This window comes from Ambystoma mexicanum, chromosome 4p (assembly GCF_040938575.1).
Source record: "Ambystoma mexicanum isolate Mex_15411 chromosome 4p, UKY_AmexF1_1, whole genome shotgun sequence".
Taxonomy (NCBI): Eukaryota; Metazoa; Chordata; class Amphibia; order Caudata; family Ambystomatidae; genus Ambystoma; species Ambystoma mexicanum.
In genome coordinates this window covers 1062394773-1062409015 of record NC_090927.1, presented here as the reverse complement: position 1 = coordinate 1062409015, position 14243 = coordinate 1062394773, and the positions used below count along the sequence as shown (strand labels likewise).

Genomic DNA, 14243 nt, shown 5'->3' with positions numbered 1-14243 from the left:
AACGAATGAAGTTGATGAAAGAAGTTATGGAGATGCAGTGGATGAAACGAATGTAGCGGATGAAACGGATGAAATGGATGCAGTGGATAAAACGAATGAAGCGGATGAAGTGGATGCAGTAGATGTACCGGATGAAGCGGATGGAACGGATGGATCGGATGAAGCGGATGGAACGGATGAAGCGGATGAAACGGAAAAAGCGGATGAAACGGAAAAAGCGGAAGAAGTGGATGGAACAGAACAAGTGGATGGAACGGATCAAGTGGATGGAACGGAACAAGTGGATGGAACGGATGAAGTAATCGAAAGGATGAAATGGATGGACCGGATTAAATGGTTGAAACGGATGGAACAGATGAAGTGGAGGGAACGGATGAAGTGGATGGAACGATCAAAGTAGATGGAACGGATGAAGTGGATGGAACGGATGAAGTGGATAGATCGGATTAAATGGTTGAAACGGATGGAACAGATGAAGTGGAGGGAACGGATGAAGCGGATGGAACGGATGAAGCGGATAGAACGGATGAAGCGGATGCAGTGGATGGAACGGATGAAGCAGATGAAACGGAAAAAGCGGATGAAACGGAAGAAGCGGATGGAACGGAACAAGTGGATGGAACGGAACAAGTGAATGGAACGGAAGAAGTCAATGGAACGGAAGAAGTCAATGGAACGGAAGAAGTCAATGGAACGGAAGAAGTCAATGGAACGGAAGAAGTCAATGGAACGGAAGAAGCAGATGAAACTGTAGAAGCGGGTGGAACGGAAGAAACTAATGGAACAGAAGAAGTGAATGAAACGGTAGAAGCGGATGAAACGGTAGAAACAAATGGAACAGAAGAAACAAATGGAATGAAAGACGTGAATGGAACAGAAGAAGTGAATGGAACAGAAGAAGTGAATGGAATGCAACAAGTGGTTGGAACAGAAGAAGTGGATGGAACGGAAGAAGTGAATGGAACGGAAGAAGTGAATGAAATTGAAGAAGCAGATGAAACGGTAGAAGCTGAACAAGTGGATTGAACGGAACAAGTGGTTGGAACAGAACAAGCGGATGGAACGAAACAAGCGGATGGAACGAAACAAGCGGATGGAATGCAACAACTGGATGGAACGCAACAAGTGGATGGAACGCAACAAGTGGATGGAACGCAACAAGTGAACAGAACGGGAGAAGTGGTTGGAACGAGAGAAGTGGACAGAACGAAAGAAGAATCCGACAGACTTGGAGGAAGACGGTTTAAAAGAAGTATCCTGAAAAGATGAAAGGTAACAAACAGATGAAATATAAAGTACGGACCAAATAAACGAAACAGAAAAGTAGATCAAACGAACGCGTGGAAAGGATGGAGTAGACAGATATAGTGGATATACTAATGAAATGGATGGAAAAGGTGATTGAGCTGAGGCATTAGATGGAACAGATGGAGTTGACAGAACAGATCGAACCCACAGAAGGAATCAGAATGAAAAAGTGAATGCAAAGGATGGAACGAAGAGCTAGCGGGAATAAGTCTACTTGTCAAAACCAAAGGATGAAGTGGATGGAACAGACAAATCAGATGGAACGGAGTAAACACACTGGCTGGCAGAGCAAATTGAACAGACTAAACACGTAGAGTGGTTATAACGAATGGAGAGGGTGGGACGGATGGAGCGGGTGGAACAGATGGAGTGCGTAGAACGGATGGAGTGCGTGGAACGCATGGAGTGGGTAGAACGAATTAATATATGGAACTGACCGAACGGATGGTAGAGGTCGAACAGATAAAAACGGAAACAGCACAAAAGGAGTCAAGGATGAGAGGAGGATGGATCACAGGGGCATCTGACATGGAAGTGGAGCAGGTCAAAACATCATGAAAGCAACTACTACTCACTGTTAAAGCCATACTTGCCTAACCTCTGGGTTTTCCCCAGAGACTCTGGGTTTTTAACCATTTCTCAGGGTCCCCCGGGAAGACCCTGGGGTCTCCGGGTTTTCAAGGTAGTTTCCGGGTCCTGTCCAATCCTCCATCTGAATGGCTACAGACAGCAGTCTTTTGCAGCCAATCAGATGGAGGATTGGACCTGACCCAGAAACGTCGCAAATGCAGCATTGGGTGTTTATTTTGCCTAAACTTTCATTCTTTTTGGACAGTTTTTGCCTTATGTGTAAGTCGCCTTAAATTGAAGGCCGACTAAAACATAAGGCAAACCGGCCAAAAAGAATGAAAGCTGAAGCAAAAACAAATACGCAAAATAATGACACCGGATCAAAAAAAGCAGTATTCTGTGTTTTTTCAGCTTCCATTCTTTTTGGCCAGTTTGTCAGGGCACAAGTTGATGGCACACGTGGGTGGACAGAGTCCACCCACTTTTTTCAGAGGGTGGACTTGGTCCCCCCCAGCTAAAATGAGAAACATTGAAGGTCCTCTTTGAATTCAGGAATTACGCTGACCTCAGGGATTGAACCACAGCCATCAGGTTTGCAGGCTGAACACCTCACGACCGCACTATATAACGTCATGAAAAATAAACAACTAAGGTGAATGTCCAATTTCGGTACTGCAAGTTCCAGGGAAAACCTTTGCATTTGTTCTTGGAGTTTAAAACATGAACATATGTTAACCCATACCTCTCAACTCACACGCTTTGGCGGGTGTCACCCGCCGTTTAGGCAGCTCTCTCACCCGCCAAGGTCCCTACACGCCCATAGGAATCAATGGGCTTTCACCCGCCAAATGCAAAATCTGGTGTTTTCATCCACCCAAGGGCCATGAAAGGTTGAGAGCTATGTGTTATGTTTTCAAAAACATTATTTGAAGAAAATATCCTCTCTTGGTTTTGTCATAGCTCTCACATTACTTTCAATGGGCCTCTCACCCACTAAAAATAAAATCGGGTGTTTTCACCCGCCTTTGCGACACAAATGGTTGAGAGCTATGGTTTTGTGTGTGTATTGCTTTTATGGAAGGCGAATGCCATTTGTCCTATGCAATTTGGGTGGTTATGCATGTCCTTGGACATTGAGATTTATTGCATTCCACTGAAAAGTGCAAACTGCAAACGTGTTTCTAATGAGGGCTACAACAACCTATACCTTTTTGACAGGTGGTTGGGGCAGGTGGGCGGAGCCGTGTGCAAATGGGCGGAGTCTTTTGTGACTGGGCGGGACATACATCTCAGGGTTTTTGATATTCAAATGTAGGCAGGTATGATTAAAGCCACTCATAAGGGATGGATGAGCAAAAGAAGCAACTGCTCAAAGAGCAACAGACCCAAACAACCGAGGAGACATTCATTGCCAGACAGAGAATACATACTGTGTTGTAGTTTATAATATTGTTGATGTATACTTTTGCTTTCGCTAATATGTACATGTGTCTTACTTTTCAGACCCATCTTCAATGTTGTGCGGATGTGGGTGTGTTTTTCTCAGACTGATTGCATGGGAGTCCGTTTGTTTTGGGCTTATTTTGAAGGGGCATTCAGCTTGTTTTTTCCCTTTCGACCAGGCAACCCAGGACCTCCCTGCAGCTGTAGCTGGCACCTAGTAAGTGGTCCCTCTTCTACTCGATCTTAGTTCTTCCACCTTTCCTCTTGTAGCTCGCTCGTCCTATCCTACATGTATTGTCCTCTTGTCGTACAGCGTTATTTCGCTCGCCTGTCTTTCTTTCCTGTACACTCCCTTGGGCTAAGATCCTGACTCTTTTTCATACCGTCTCCCCCGTTTTATCGGCCACCCTCACGCGGATTTTTACCATTATTTTCTGGTTGCAGGTCACGTCCGGGTGTGGCTGGGCCAACGCAGGTGTTTCTCCCAGTGCAAGGGTGCTTCCACTGAGCAGCTTTCATAAGCTCCGGTTTTCCGACTTGTGGCCACTCCCCCTGTGGTTTTTCGCCCACGTCCTTTAACCTACGTGTATCTGGGAGCGATGGCTTTCTTTTGGTGGGGTTCTTCCGCATTCACCTCTATTTTATGCCGTCGTTACGTTGATGTCTCGATCCGTTTGGGACTCATTCCTTGCCACGATGTCTGACACTGTTATAAACTTGGGTCTTTGCCTTCCGTTAAGTCTTGCCTAATTACACATTACTTTTAGTGGTTTGTCCGCTACCTTTGTGAATTATCCGTTACCTTTGTGGAATACTATACTATACAATACAATTCCGCCGGGCGTTTAATGCTGCTTTCAATGTGTTTTTCGACTGGTGAAAGCGTGTGTAGTGGAGGTTAGAAGAATATACTCTTAAAGAGCCGATTGGACGGACTGAGCTTCAGCAGGTTATGAAAACCTGTTGGGAGGTTAATGACAACCCAGGGGTCGCCATGTAGAACAAGTGGGATATACTGAAAGCAGTGGTACGAGGGAATACTAATTCAGCTGGCTGCAGAATCTAGAGACTTGACGGCGCAACAACTCGGAAGGTGGATAGCTGAACTGGGTGGGACTGTACGTACAGAAAGTTGGTAGGAGCCATAGGTCAGATTAATACGCCCCAGGCCAGTCAGAAACAAGGGGCTAAGAGATTGTTCTATAAACACTAGAACAAAGCTGGCTCGCTGAAAGACAAAAACAGGGCAGCATCCATTCCGATTATAAAACAAAATGGGGAGGTGTTCACCATAGGCTTGATGGGGCGAAATGTATGTTATTCTATTCGCAGCTCTAAAAAGTGGATTGCTTTGAGATTTCAGAACAACGCAGGTATCTAGAGGAAATACCAATTCCAAGTATCTCTGCAACTAAGAGGATCTTCTGGATGGGGTTAAAGGAGTCTGATGCCTTCTTAGCAATCAAGAAATTTACGTCCAATAAAAGCATGTGTCCAGGCAGCTTCACAGCAATCTTTTACGAGAGCTGTGGTACTGTTTTAGTACCTACCCTAAAAGTTATTTAATACATTCAGGATTCAAAGGTGCTTCACTAATTTCGTATAACAATTCAATGTCACATTAATGTCTAACCCAGGTAAGGACTGCAAAAAATGAATCTCTTACAAACCCATTGCACCCCTCAATCAAAATGCAAAAACCTATACACACACTGTGGTGGATTCTCCTGTTATGTTATTTGTATAGCACCTACTGCTATTGGTACGGCCTCAAAGGGCTGTGAGGATGAACGCCCTTTGGAAGACCGTAGTCCGAGGAATGAAAAGTGATGAAAGGATTTGTTAAATGTGTGTGGCTATGCCATAAAGAAGGTAGGTAGGGAGTGGCTAGGTCCCTAACAGCCTGTAATTCTAAGGTGAGGAGACAGATGCTCTGACAAATTGTCAAAGAGACAGAGGGTTCATAAGAGTTGGAGTCAGGTTATTTGAACGGCTGGACCGAATATTGTGTGGGACTCTCTATTGGAGGTGCCACTCTGGCAGAGTGCTTGACCTGGATCAGTTGGGGTTTATTCTGAACTAAGAACACATTGAACCGTATATTAAGGTTATTACATCTGGTGAATAAATCCTCGCAGTTGGATGAGAAGGCAGCATTTTTAGTGCAAATGCCGAGAAGGTATTCGACCAAGTGGATGTGAGGTTTCTTGAGCTTACCCTGTGGAGGTTTGGGTTTGTTCAGGGTCTGGTGAACTACTCCTCGCCAAAGGCAAGGCGGGCAGTGAATGGCCGGTTCATGGATACATTTCCACTGTTGATGGAGACTTAAGCATGGCTGTCCACTTCGCCAGCTTTGTGCGCTTCTCATGGTGCCTTTCACTGCTCATATTCACATGCATCAAGGTGCATTTGGACTGACATGGGATAAATCTCCCCAAAAAATATCCATTTGTAAACTATTTTATTTTGATGCTCTATGCTCTTTCCAGGTCTCTATCTGCAGCACTAGCAGAAATAGAGAGGCCTTCTAGAAAGTTTCAGGATTTGTAAATACGAAATATTTAATATTTGCCCCCAACAATCATGTAAAAGTTGCCTGGGGTGGTCCTGTTCCACTGGGCATATACATCTATCAAGTACCTAAGGTAGGGTAAATCGAACTTCTCAAGTATCAACACCATACGCAGCCATTTATCCTCCTATATTTCCATAGCTCAAGGCACACCTAAACATATGGTATAAAATGGCAGTTTCGTGGCTGGAAAGCTAGCCGTTGTTAAAACCAAAATACTGCTTGGTTATTATACTTCCTTCTGGTCCTTCCAAATTCCACGAAGAGAACTTAGAACTTTCCAGGATATATGCAAATGGAAGGGAAAAAGACTTTGCTCAAGCAAAAACATTCTTATGTTGCCTAGAAAGAAGGGGTTTACATTGATTTGTTTTTTTATTTGTATTTATACAGCACTATGAACCCTCAGGCATCTGAGCGCCGCTTATTATTTCCCACGGTGTGTAGTGCTCATTTATCGACCTTGGAAGGATGAAAGGTTGAGTTTGGCCCTGCCGGGAATCGAACCTGCATCGGCGGGCTCTGCACGTATGTCTGTGCTATCTGACCATTGTCTCCATATCACCAAGCATTGCTGGCGATTACCCATAAATGTCTAACCAACACTGCACCCAAATATCTCACCAAACTGCTCACTCTAACACAAACTACTAAGCCTACGCACACTGTTTCAGATCACCTTCTCACTGTGCCCAAATTCAAAAAAACCACAGCCTTGCGTTGCAGCTTCCCAGTAGTAGCTGCAAAAAGCTGGAACACACTCCCTCTAGCCATTCGATCTGATCCACCCCACTCCTCCGTCCACAGAAAACTCAAAACTTGGCTCCTCACAGAATCTGTAGTATTCACACCTCTGCTGTAACCACCACACCACAAACTGCATATTTATCCTGTTTAACTGTACTGAGAACTAGCACTGAGAACCCTCCTATTGTAAATTGTATATTTAATCTGTATATATAGTAATTTCTGTAAATCTGTACTGGTAAATTGAATAACTAACCACCACACTGCAAACTGCATATTTATCCTGCTTAACTTCACTGAGAACCTTCATACTGTAAATTGTATAATCAATCTGTATATATTGTAATTTCTGTAAATCTGTACTTGTAAATTGAATAACTGAATCGCATGTTGCCTGTGGTAACACTTGTAAATGTTCTTACCTTGTATCTCCAGTGCCCAGATACCTACGTTAGGCCTGCTCTACAAATGCAAAATAAATAAAAAATAAATGGCTGTGCAGCGCCATTGAAGATGGTAGCAGAATGGATAAAGGAAGAAACAGAGCGGTATTGGGTACATATGGACTAAGTGGTAGCTGTAACTTATATGTGGGCTCTTCCATTGCTATATCACACCAAATGGGCTACTTCACTATCAATAAACCTGATCACAAGACTAACTCTTGAAATATGGGACGAGATGTCTCAGAGATTTGATGTGAACTCTTTCTTTCCCCAAGTCCACTGTTCGAAAACTTGGATTTTATGCCGGATTTGGCTCAAAGGGCCTTTTAGGCATGGACGATGGGAAGATGCATGAGTGTGGGTCTCTGTTCTGTAAGATGATTGTGTTAAATCTTTTGAAACTTGCAAGAAAGAATTTGGGGTTGGAGATAAGAGCAGTTGCAATACATGCAGGTGAGACACGCAGTGTGTGGGAGGGCCACAAAAGGCTTTAGAGTTTGAGAAAAGCATAATGAATAACCCATCTAATAAAAGGTCTAATTCGATGCCCTACAAGCGTCTGGCAGCCTCTTCAAGGCAAGACAGAACGATACAGATTAAGTTTGTAGAGGGACATAGACCATCAGTTCAAGATGATATGTGGAAGAGGGCCTGGAGAGGCCGCCCTAAGTCGAATGCTAGTGTGTAGCTTTGAGAAATCCAATACAAAATAATGTATGGATGGTATTTTACCCCAGATATATTACACACAATTATTCTTAATGGTCCCAACTTATGTTGGAAGGGGCTGTAATTAACTGTGTAACTACATCCATATATGGAGGAGCTTTCCACACCTTCAAGACTTCTAGTTGGAGATTCAATCAATTATAGTGAACACAGTGGGCTGTGAGATCCCACATGCACTATGATTGTTCTTATTGGGAACTAATGATTACCTACTGGAGAACTGTCGGTGGCAAAATCTCAGCCTTTTATATAATTCACTATTCGCAGCCACATGGGCTGTGGCCATTACATGGCATAAGAAAGAGCCTCTGGGTATTGCTCTTTGGCTAGTAAAGGTTTGGAAAATACTCTGCAAGGAAGAAATTAAATGGGACATTCACTCTCTATTCCATTGAACCTGGGAATCATTTGTGACTTTGCAGCATCAGACTGTGAACTTTTTTTGTTCTAGTTGTTTACGAGCACTGGGGTTTGCAAATCTTGAGTGTGAAGCCTTTTAGGGAATCTGGTTTTGCAAAATACTGTCAAAATTGATGGGACAAGTACTGGGGCTTTTGGTATTCTGTCTCTCGATTATGCTTGGAGCGGGGGGCAGGGACTGGGGGGAAACAGAAGGAAAGGATGAGAATGGGGAAGTTAAAAAAAAGTTAATTTGGGATCAAGGGAATTTCCTAAATTTTGCTGTTTCACACTTTGGGAACATTTTTGAAGGTTGCTGATGTTTTATAACTGTGCTGTGATGATTCCTGGGGGTCCCTCACTAAACACCTGCCTAAAGTCTCCTCCCAGGTGGCCAGGGAAAGGCAGATGCTTCCTGATCCTGACAGTGGGGGTGGTGCTCTGTGGAAGGATCACCTGGATGAAGAAAAGGCTCAGGTTGGTGAGGAGATTTCATCGAATGAGATGCAGTACTTGTTTCCAAAAGGGAAGAACCTTCTACAAATACCAAGGCATAATGGCATATTGTGGTTGATTCGTCTGATCCACAAATTGAATATCTTTATGTTGATAAAGCTAATGTAAAATCCCTAAACATCTTAAAGCAATGAAAGCCTGTCTGAGATTTATAAAGTTAGAAATCATCCTAACTCCCAGTGGTACAGTGAAATGAAATCTGTAAATAATGGCTTAAATGAACTGCCTTTCCCTTTCCAAGTACATTCTTGTGATGTTTCCTTAAATATACTTGGAAGAAATGAACCTGAGTTCAAAAATAGTCAGCTCATTAATGCAAATGATCCATGCATGAGGGAGGCAGAGAGGCTTAAAAGGCCTACTCTGGTGCAGGACATGAGTAGCAGTAGCAGCAGCAGCAGGAGAAATCAGACGCAGGCTAGTTGTTGGCAGTTGGAGGAAAGAGAGGGCGCCGGGACCATTGCAGGGCAGACTTCAGCTGCCTGTCCTGTGAGGGTTTCTCCCCCCCCCCTAAATCTGAAATGCAGAGGTTGTGCAGCGGGAAGCGTGAAGAAAGCAGGCTTTTCCCCCATGGGAACCGAATTGCAGAGACTGCACAGCTCGAAGCGTGCTGGAGACTTGCTGGTATGCACCAGGGGGTTTTGGGAGCAAGCAGAGCTCTGTTAAAGTGGTGGGAACTTAGGCAACCTCAACGAGAAAAGACAGAGCAGTGGAAGTCCTGCGGTTCACAAAGGGATCAACGGCAAGGAAAGAGGCTGGTGAGTGTTACCGAGCACTGTAATCCCCTTTGCGTAGTAAAGGCAGGCAACAGTAGCAAAAAAGAGTTGTTCACGTGCGATGCAAATTGCTTTAGACCTGACTGGTGATTGCTGAACAATGGAGGCAATAAAAGTAACACTCGCGTATGAGTGAAACTGCTAAACTAAAGTAAACAGCTTAAATACCAATCGTGTATATCTAAAAGTGATTCTAAAGTGAAAGCGAACTGAAGAATCGCTTATAAAGCAGCAGAAAACATAGTATCATTTAAACCAAGTGACCGAACTTTAAGATTGAGTTTCAGTGAACAAACACGCATTGCCCATAGCTAAAAGAGATTAACAACAAGGAATACATTTTTAATGAAAATAGCCATCAAGAAGAATGGGGCGAATTGCATGTTTTCAAAGGTAAAGCGTGATTGTGATTGTTCCATAAATTTAAAGCTGGTATAAAAGTCAAAATCCTATCCTTAATAGTACTTGGTTACTGGTGTTGAAGGAAGACAGGAGTGGCAAAGGGTCTGCCTTTCTTGAAGGGGAATGTTCAGAAGAAGTGTATTGATTGCATGAAAGTGTTAAAGAGCACTAAAGTGAATCTTGTCTTTTCTGAAAAGTTGCTGAAGCTGGTGTGAACTTTTGGTTGTCTGTAGATCTAGAACTTCAGAAGCACTGTTGGTTGTGGAAAGCTATTGGTCAGGCGAATAAACCCACATGATAAATCCTTATAGAAGTGCGCTTGGCATGGGAATGAATCAGATGGAAGTGGAAGTGCTGTGTAGTTATCCTGACAAGATGCTCATTGTGATTTATGGTGTTGAAAGGAGAGCTGAGAAAAGCTGATATCAAGAAGCTGTGTTTCTTTGAATCTAAGTTGTGACAAATGATCCTGACCAGGAATATCATTGATGCTATATGATGGGCTATCTAGTCAAGGAAGAAGAGGAATTTGTCCTCTGAGTATTGGATTATTGGAGCTTTCTTTTGACAAGTTGAAGGTGCAAAGAGCTGTGTTGGAAGTTTGTTACAAACCTGTATTTCCTTGTTTTGTTGAACATTTGAACTGAATCCAACTAAAAAGCTGGGCAAGGGGATTCACCCAGTTTATAAAGAGAGATATTACAAATGCAATTTTTTTAAATTAATTGATTGGTTTGTATTAAACCTTTCAAGTACAAGAAGAAGCAGCACATTGTAGCCAACACAGTTAAGCATCACATTTCATCCTATGTTTGATTGTTTTAGGGCAAGGTGCCCTTCTTCGACCAGGTCTGGCTGTCCTGGGCGAGCTTTAGAACAGTGTATTCCATACGTTTCATTGTGACTAGTCTCAAAGGTATGTTTCCTCCGAGACAGAGCACATCCCCCAATTCTAGAGCCTATAAGGATGGTGTTTTTTTCACTAGCTCCGCTGGGTGCTTTGTTCTGCTGTCACGCAGCTGTTTGCATTCTGCTGTCACGTGAAATAAGGTTTCTATGGTAAGTCTGTTGTTGCAAAATTGACAGTCAATACAATAGAAGTCCCCAGGGTATTCAAGTTCTGTCTCCTTCCCCATACATGTTATCACATCACAAGCAGAACCAATTATGTTACTTATTAAAAAGTTATTAAACCTTGCGCTTAAATCCCTGTTACTAGCTAGATGGTTAAGATGACACTTACCTTGGTCAATTACAGGTAGTTCATCTTTTATGTGTAATAGGTATTCATGTCCCTGTCCAAAAGACAAACTGTCCCTTCTGATGTAATATCCCTAGTCAGGCGCTGGTGTATCGGCTAACCAGGGAAGAAGGGAAAAAGGGGAGAATGAACACTACTTTCCTATGCTAGAAGGCTGCACACTGAGGTCAGTCAACCGTTCATTTTTAATAATGTTGCTGGCCTTTTGTGTCTTATCATAAAATACGATGGAGCAACCACCGTTTAGTGGAGATATTCCACTAAATTTGTTAAAAAATCAATGTGTCCTATGTACCAGATTTCTACAAGGTCGTTATGAATCTGGTAGGTTGGAATAGCAGCCTAGTCCAACCAGTGTCGACCGGTTTCAGCGGGATTCTCTATTTGCCGCTTTCTTCAGGACCTCCTATAGTACCACATTTGGACATTTATCCCATTATAATAAAACAGTGCATCTAATTGCTGTCTTCTAATTGCTTTTGCTGGTGCGGGCATTTTCCACAAAGTCGGGACATTTTCTTATTGTGTCCTGTTGCCTCCAAGGTAAAATACATACATATCAGGGGACTGGGCTTTTCATGACTATTGGACATTATATTCTAATATCCCTGTTTATTCTTACCGGAAACTTGTAGCCTGTATGGTGTAGGCTTGACTTCGGTCTCTTCAGAAGGATAGATGGAACCCTACAATATAAGTACCCATCAATGAGTTGTCTGTGTCTACATTTTCAACCCAAACTCAGTCTCTTGTGGTACATGATGGTTAAGATGACACTTACCTTGGTCAATTACAGGTAGTTCATCTTTTATGTGTAATAGGTATTCATGTCCACTTTTCTGTTGTGTTACAGGCAGAGTATTTATTGTCTCTCTTTTGTGTCTATAAATTGCAAATAGTTGTTTATCACTGTGTTCGAATGCTTATACTCCTAATCCTTGGTAATTTTGAAAAAAGTTCTTTGTATTTCTTTTCTATATATCAAATTGTGTCATGTATTCACTAGAAGTGAGTACCATGGTGATGAGTACTTTGTTCTGCCCTTTGGGATGTTGTAAAGTACTTTATGCCTCTCGGTGTCAGATCAGGGATCCACGTACAACAATTATGCTAGTGGGGCATAAATTGCTGCATTCAGTGGGTTTGGTGAGCCTCGCGTCTGATGTTAATTAAAGAACCGCAGGCTCGTTGTATTTCTCCTGCGGTATCTGATGGTAGATTTGCATACTACCCAGTGTCGAGTGGGACCTGACTGCGCGGCAGCTTTGCTGTATAATCGTTTGTTGCCGTGTTAGAAAAAACGTATGTCAGGCCTCGCGTCTTGTATTGAAATACAATGAATGCAGCAAATGGGTTCTATTTTCACTCGCCTTCTCTGGTGATTCGATCGCCTGTCTCCCGTCCCGTAACAGATTCCGCATTAGTTGCGGCCGCCATCTTGGGAGGGTGCATAATTAATACTTGTTTGGGAGATGGTGGTCCCTTCTTTGTTTCTATTTCAAGAATATTCAGTCGTACTAAATTGAAAAATTCACTTTTCTCTTCCACTAATTTTCTAGATGTTGAATTGTATTTACATCAAGCAATTTATGTTCCGTTTGTTGGGAATTTTTTAAATTGTAAATACAGCACGGCTGTAAAGTCTATAAGTAATGACTGATTTTAAAATTACTCCTACGCCAATGGGACACTTTATGAAGTCATATGGTCCCAATAGTGGTTTGATGTAGTATACAGTGCACAGTATGTCATCTATTTTTACTAATGTAGTGCTGCAAAGACCTATTCCTAATATCACAATGCACAAAGCACTAGGACTGCAGCTCTATGGTTGTCCCTGACACATGGCTCAAATCTCATGTTGACCTCAGTGCCCTGAAGGGCAGTATGAGGTCCTTGCAAGACTGCAAGACCTTGCCAACAGATCGCTTTGTTTAGGCCAGTCAGATGGCTTTTAAGTCTGAATATCCAAGCTTGTTCTCTTTTTAGGAGCATTGCTCCCAGGTTTCCACCTCTTTTTGGCTGAATTATTTTTTCTAGTACTGTCCTCGGTGTGCAGCCTTCTAGCATAGGAAAGTAGTGAGCCAGGCTAGGGAGAGTAGTGTCCATTCTGCCCTTTTTCCCTTCCCTGGTTAGCCGATACACCAGCGCATGACTAGGGATATTACATCAGGAGGGACAGTTTGTCTTCTGGACAAGGACATCTAGCTAGTCGCAGGGATTTAAGCGTAAGGTTTAATACATTTTTAATAAGTAACATAATTGGTTCTGCTTGCATCGCAAAATCGACAACACAAGTGTTTGCGTCCTCTGTCGGCTTCTGTATTGGAGAACTTCAGCCGTTGGCAAAATGTTAAATTGAAATCTCAGAAATAGATCTCTGTAGTGCCGCGACGGAAATTTGCACTGATAGGAAGGTACGGTATTAAGCAATCGCCTTTCCTGGTTGTGAGTGATGGACAATTAGTATTTGTGCCTCTGCTCTTGAGTTGATATCCAGTCGTGTTCTTTTTGGTGTCTTTTTAACTGCATCAGAGTTTTTGATCAGCATATAGAGTGTTGTTCCAATTGTCAATTGCCAAAGGATGCAGATCTGTTTCCGTTCTTCTGTTATCTGGTTGGTGCTCGACTTCCCTGGGTTTCTGATGATTTCCATTGCTGGCACATTGTTGGTCATCATACCTTTCCTGTAGAGGGATATTGCTTTCCATCGTACAGTAGATTCCATTGATTGGAGTCCAAGCTCGTATTTGAGCAAGGCTTTTGGCAAGCTGTTCGGAACACCCCTCTCCAGAATGTGCCTACTAAAATGTCCAAGGTTTGCCATGGTAAACTTAGAGCAGTCTCTGCTTGTGATTATAGGTAATACCTTTTTGTTTATAGAATATTATCACTGGTGTTATCGTCTAGGCTCTGTAACGACTAAGTATGGGTTTCGCCTGAGCTAATGGGCACTTGATTTTTGTCCCCCGTTCCATTCTGCATTGTTTCTTGATTTATTGAGAAGCACTCCCAGGTATGTTAGAGTTAACTTTCTCAATCTTTTCCTCTGCTGGTTTCCACGTAAAGGCTCC

General features: G+C 42.8%; 2 protein-coding genes across 5 annotated transcripts in view; one reads left to right on the top strand and one right to left on the bottom strand.

Moving 5' to 3' along the window:
• ZUP1 (zinc finger containing ubiquitin peptidase 1) overlaps positions 1–3966 on the bottom strand; it is a 705973-nt gene extending 702007 nt beyond the window's left edge. The window contains exon 1 of the mRNA XM_069606641.1: positions 3747–3966. Within this exon, the coding sequence (XP_069462742.1) occupies positions 3747–3951 (205 nt within the window). The 5' untranslated portion in view covers positions 3952–3966. The remainder of the gene's footprint in view (positions 1–3746) is intronic.
• KPNA5 (karyopherin subunit alpha 5) overlaps positions 3444–14243 on the top strand; it is a 594400-nt gene continuing 583600 nt past the window's right edge. The window contains exons 1-2 of one of the 4 annotated variants that reach the window (XM_069606645.1): positions 3490–3538; positions 6287–6421. The gene's annotated coding sequence lies outside the window, so the exon portion shown is untranslated. Of the gene's footprint in view, positions 3539–6286; positions 6422–14243 lie in introns of those variants that run through there. The other 3 variants (XM_069606642.1, XM_069606643.1, XM_069606646.1) reach the window with 3 other exon arrangements.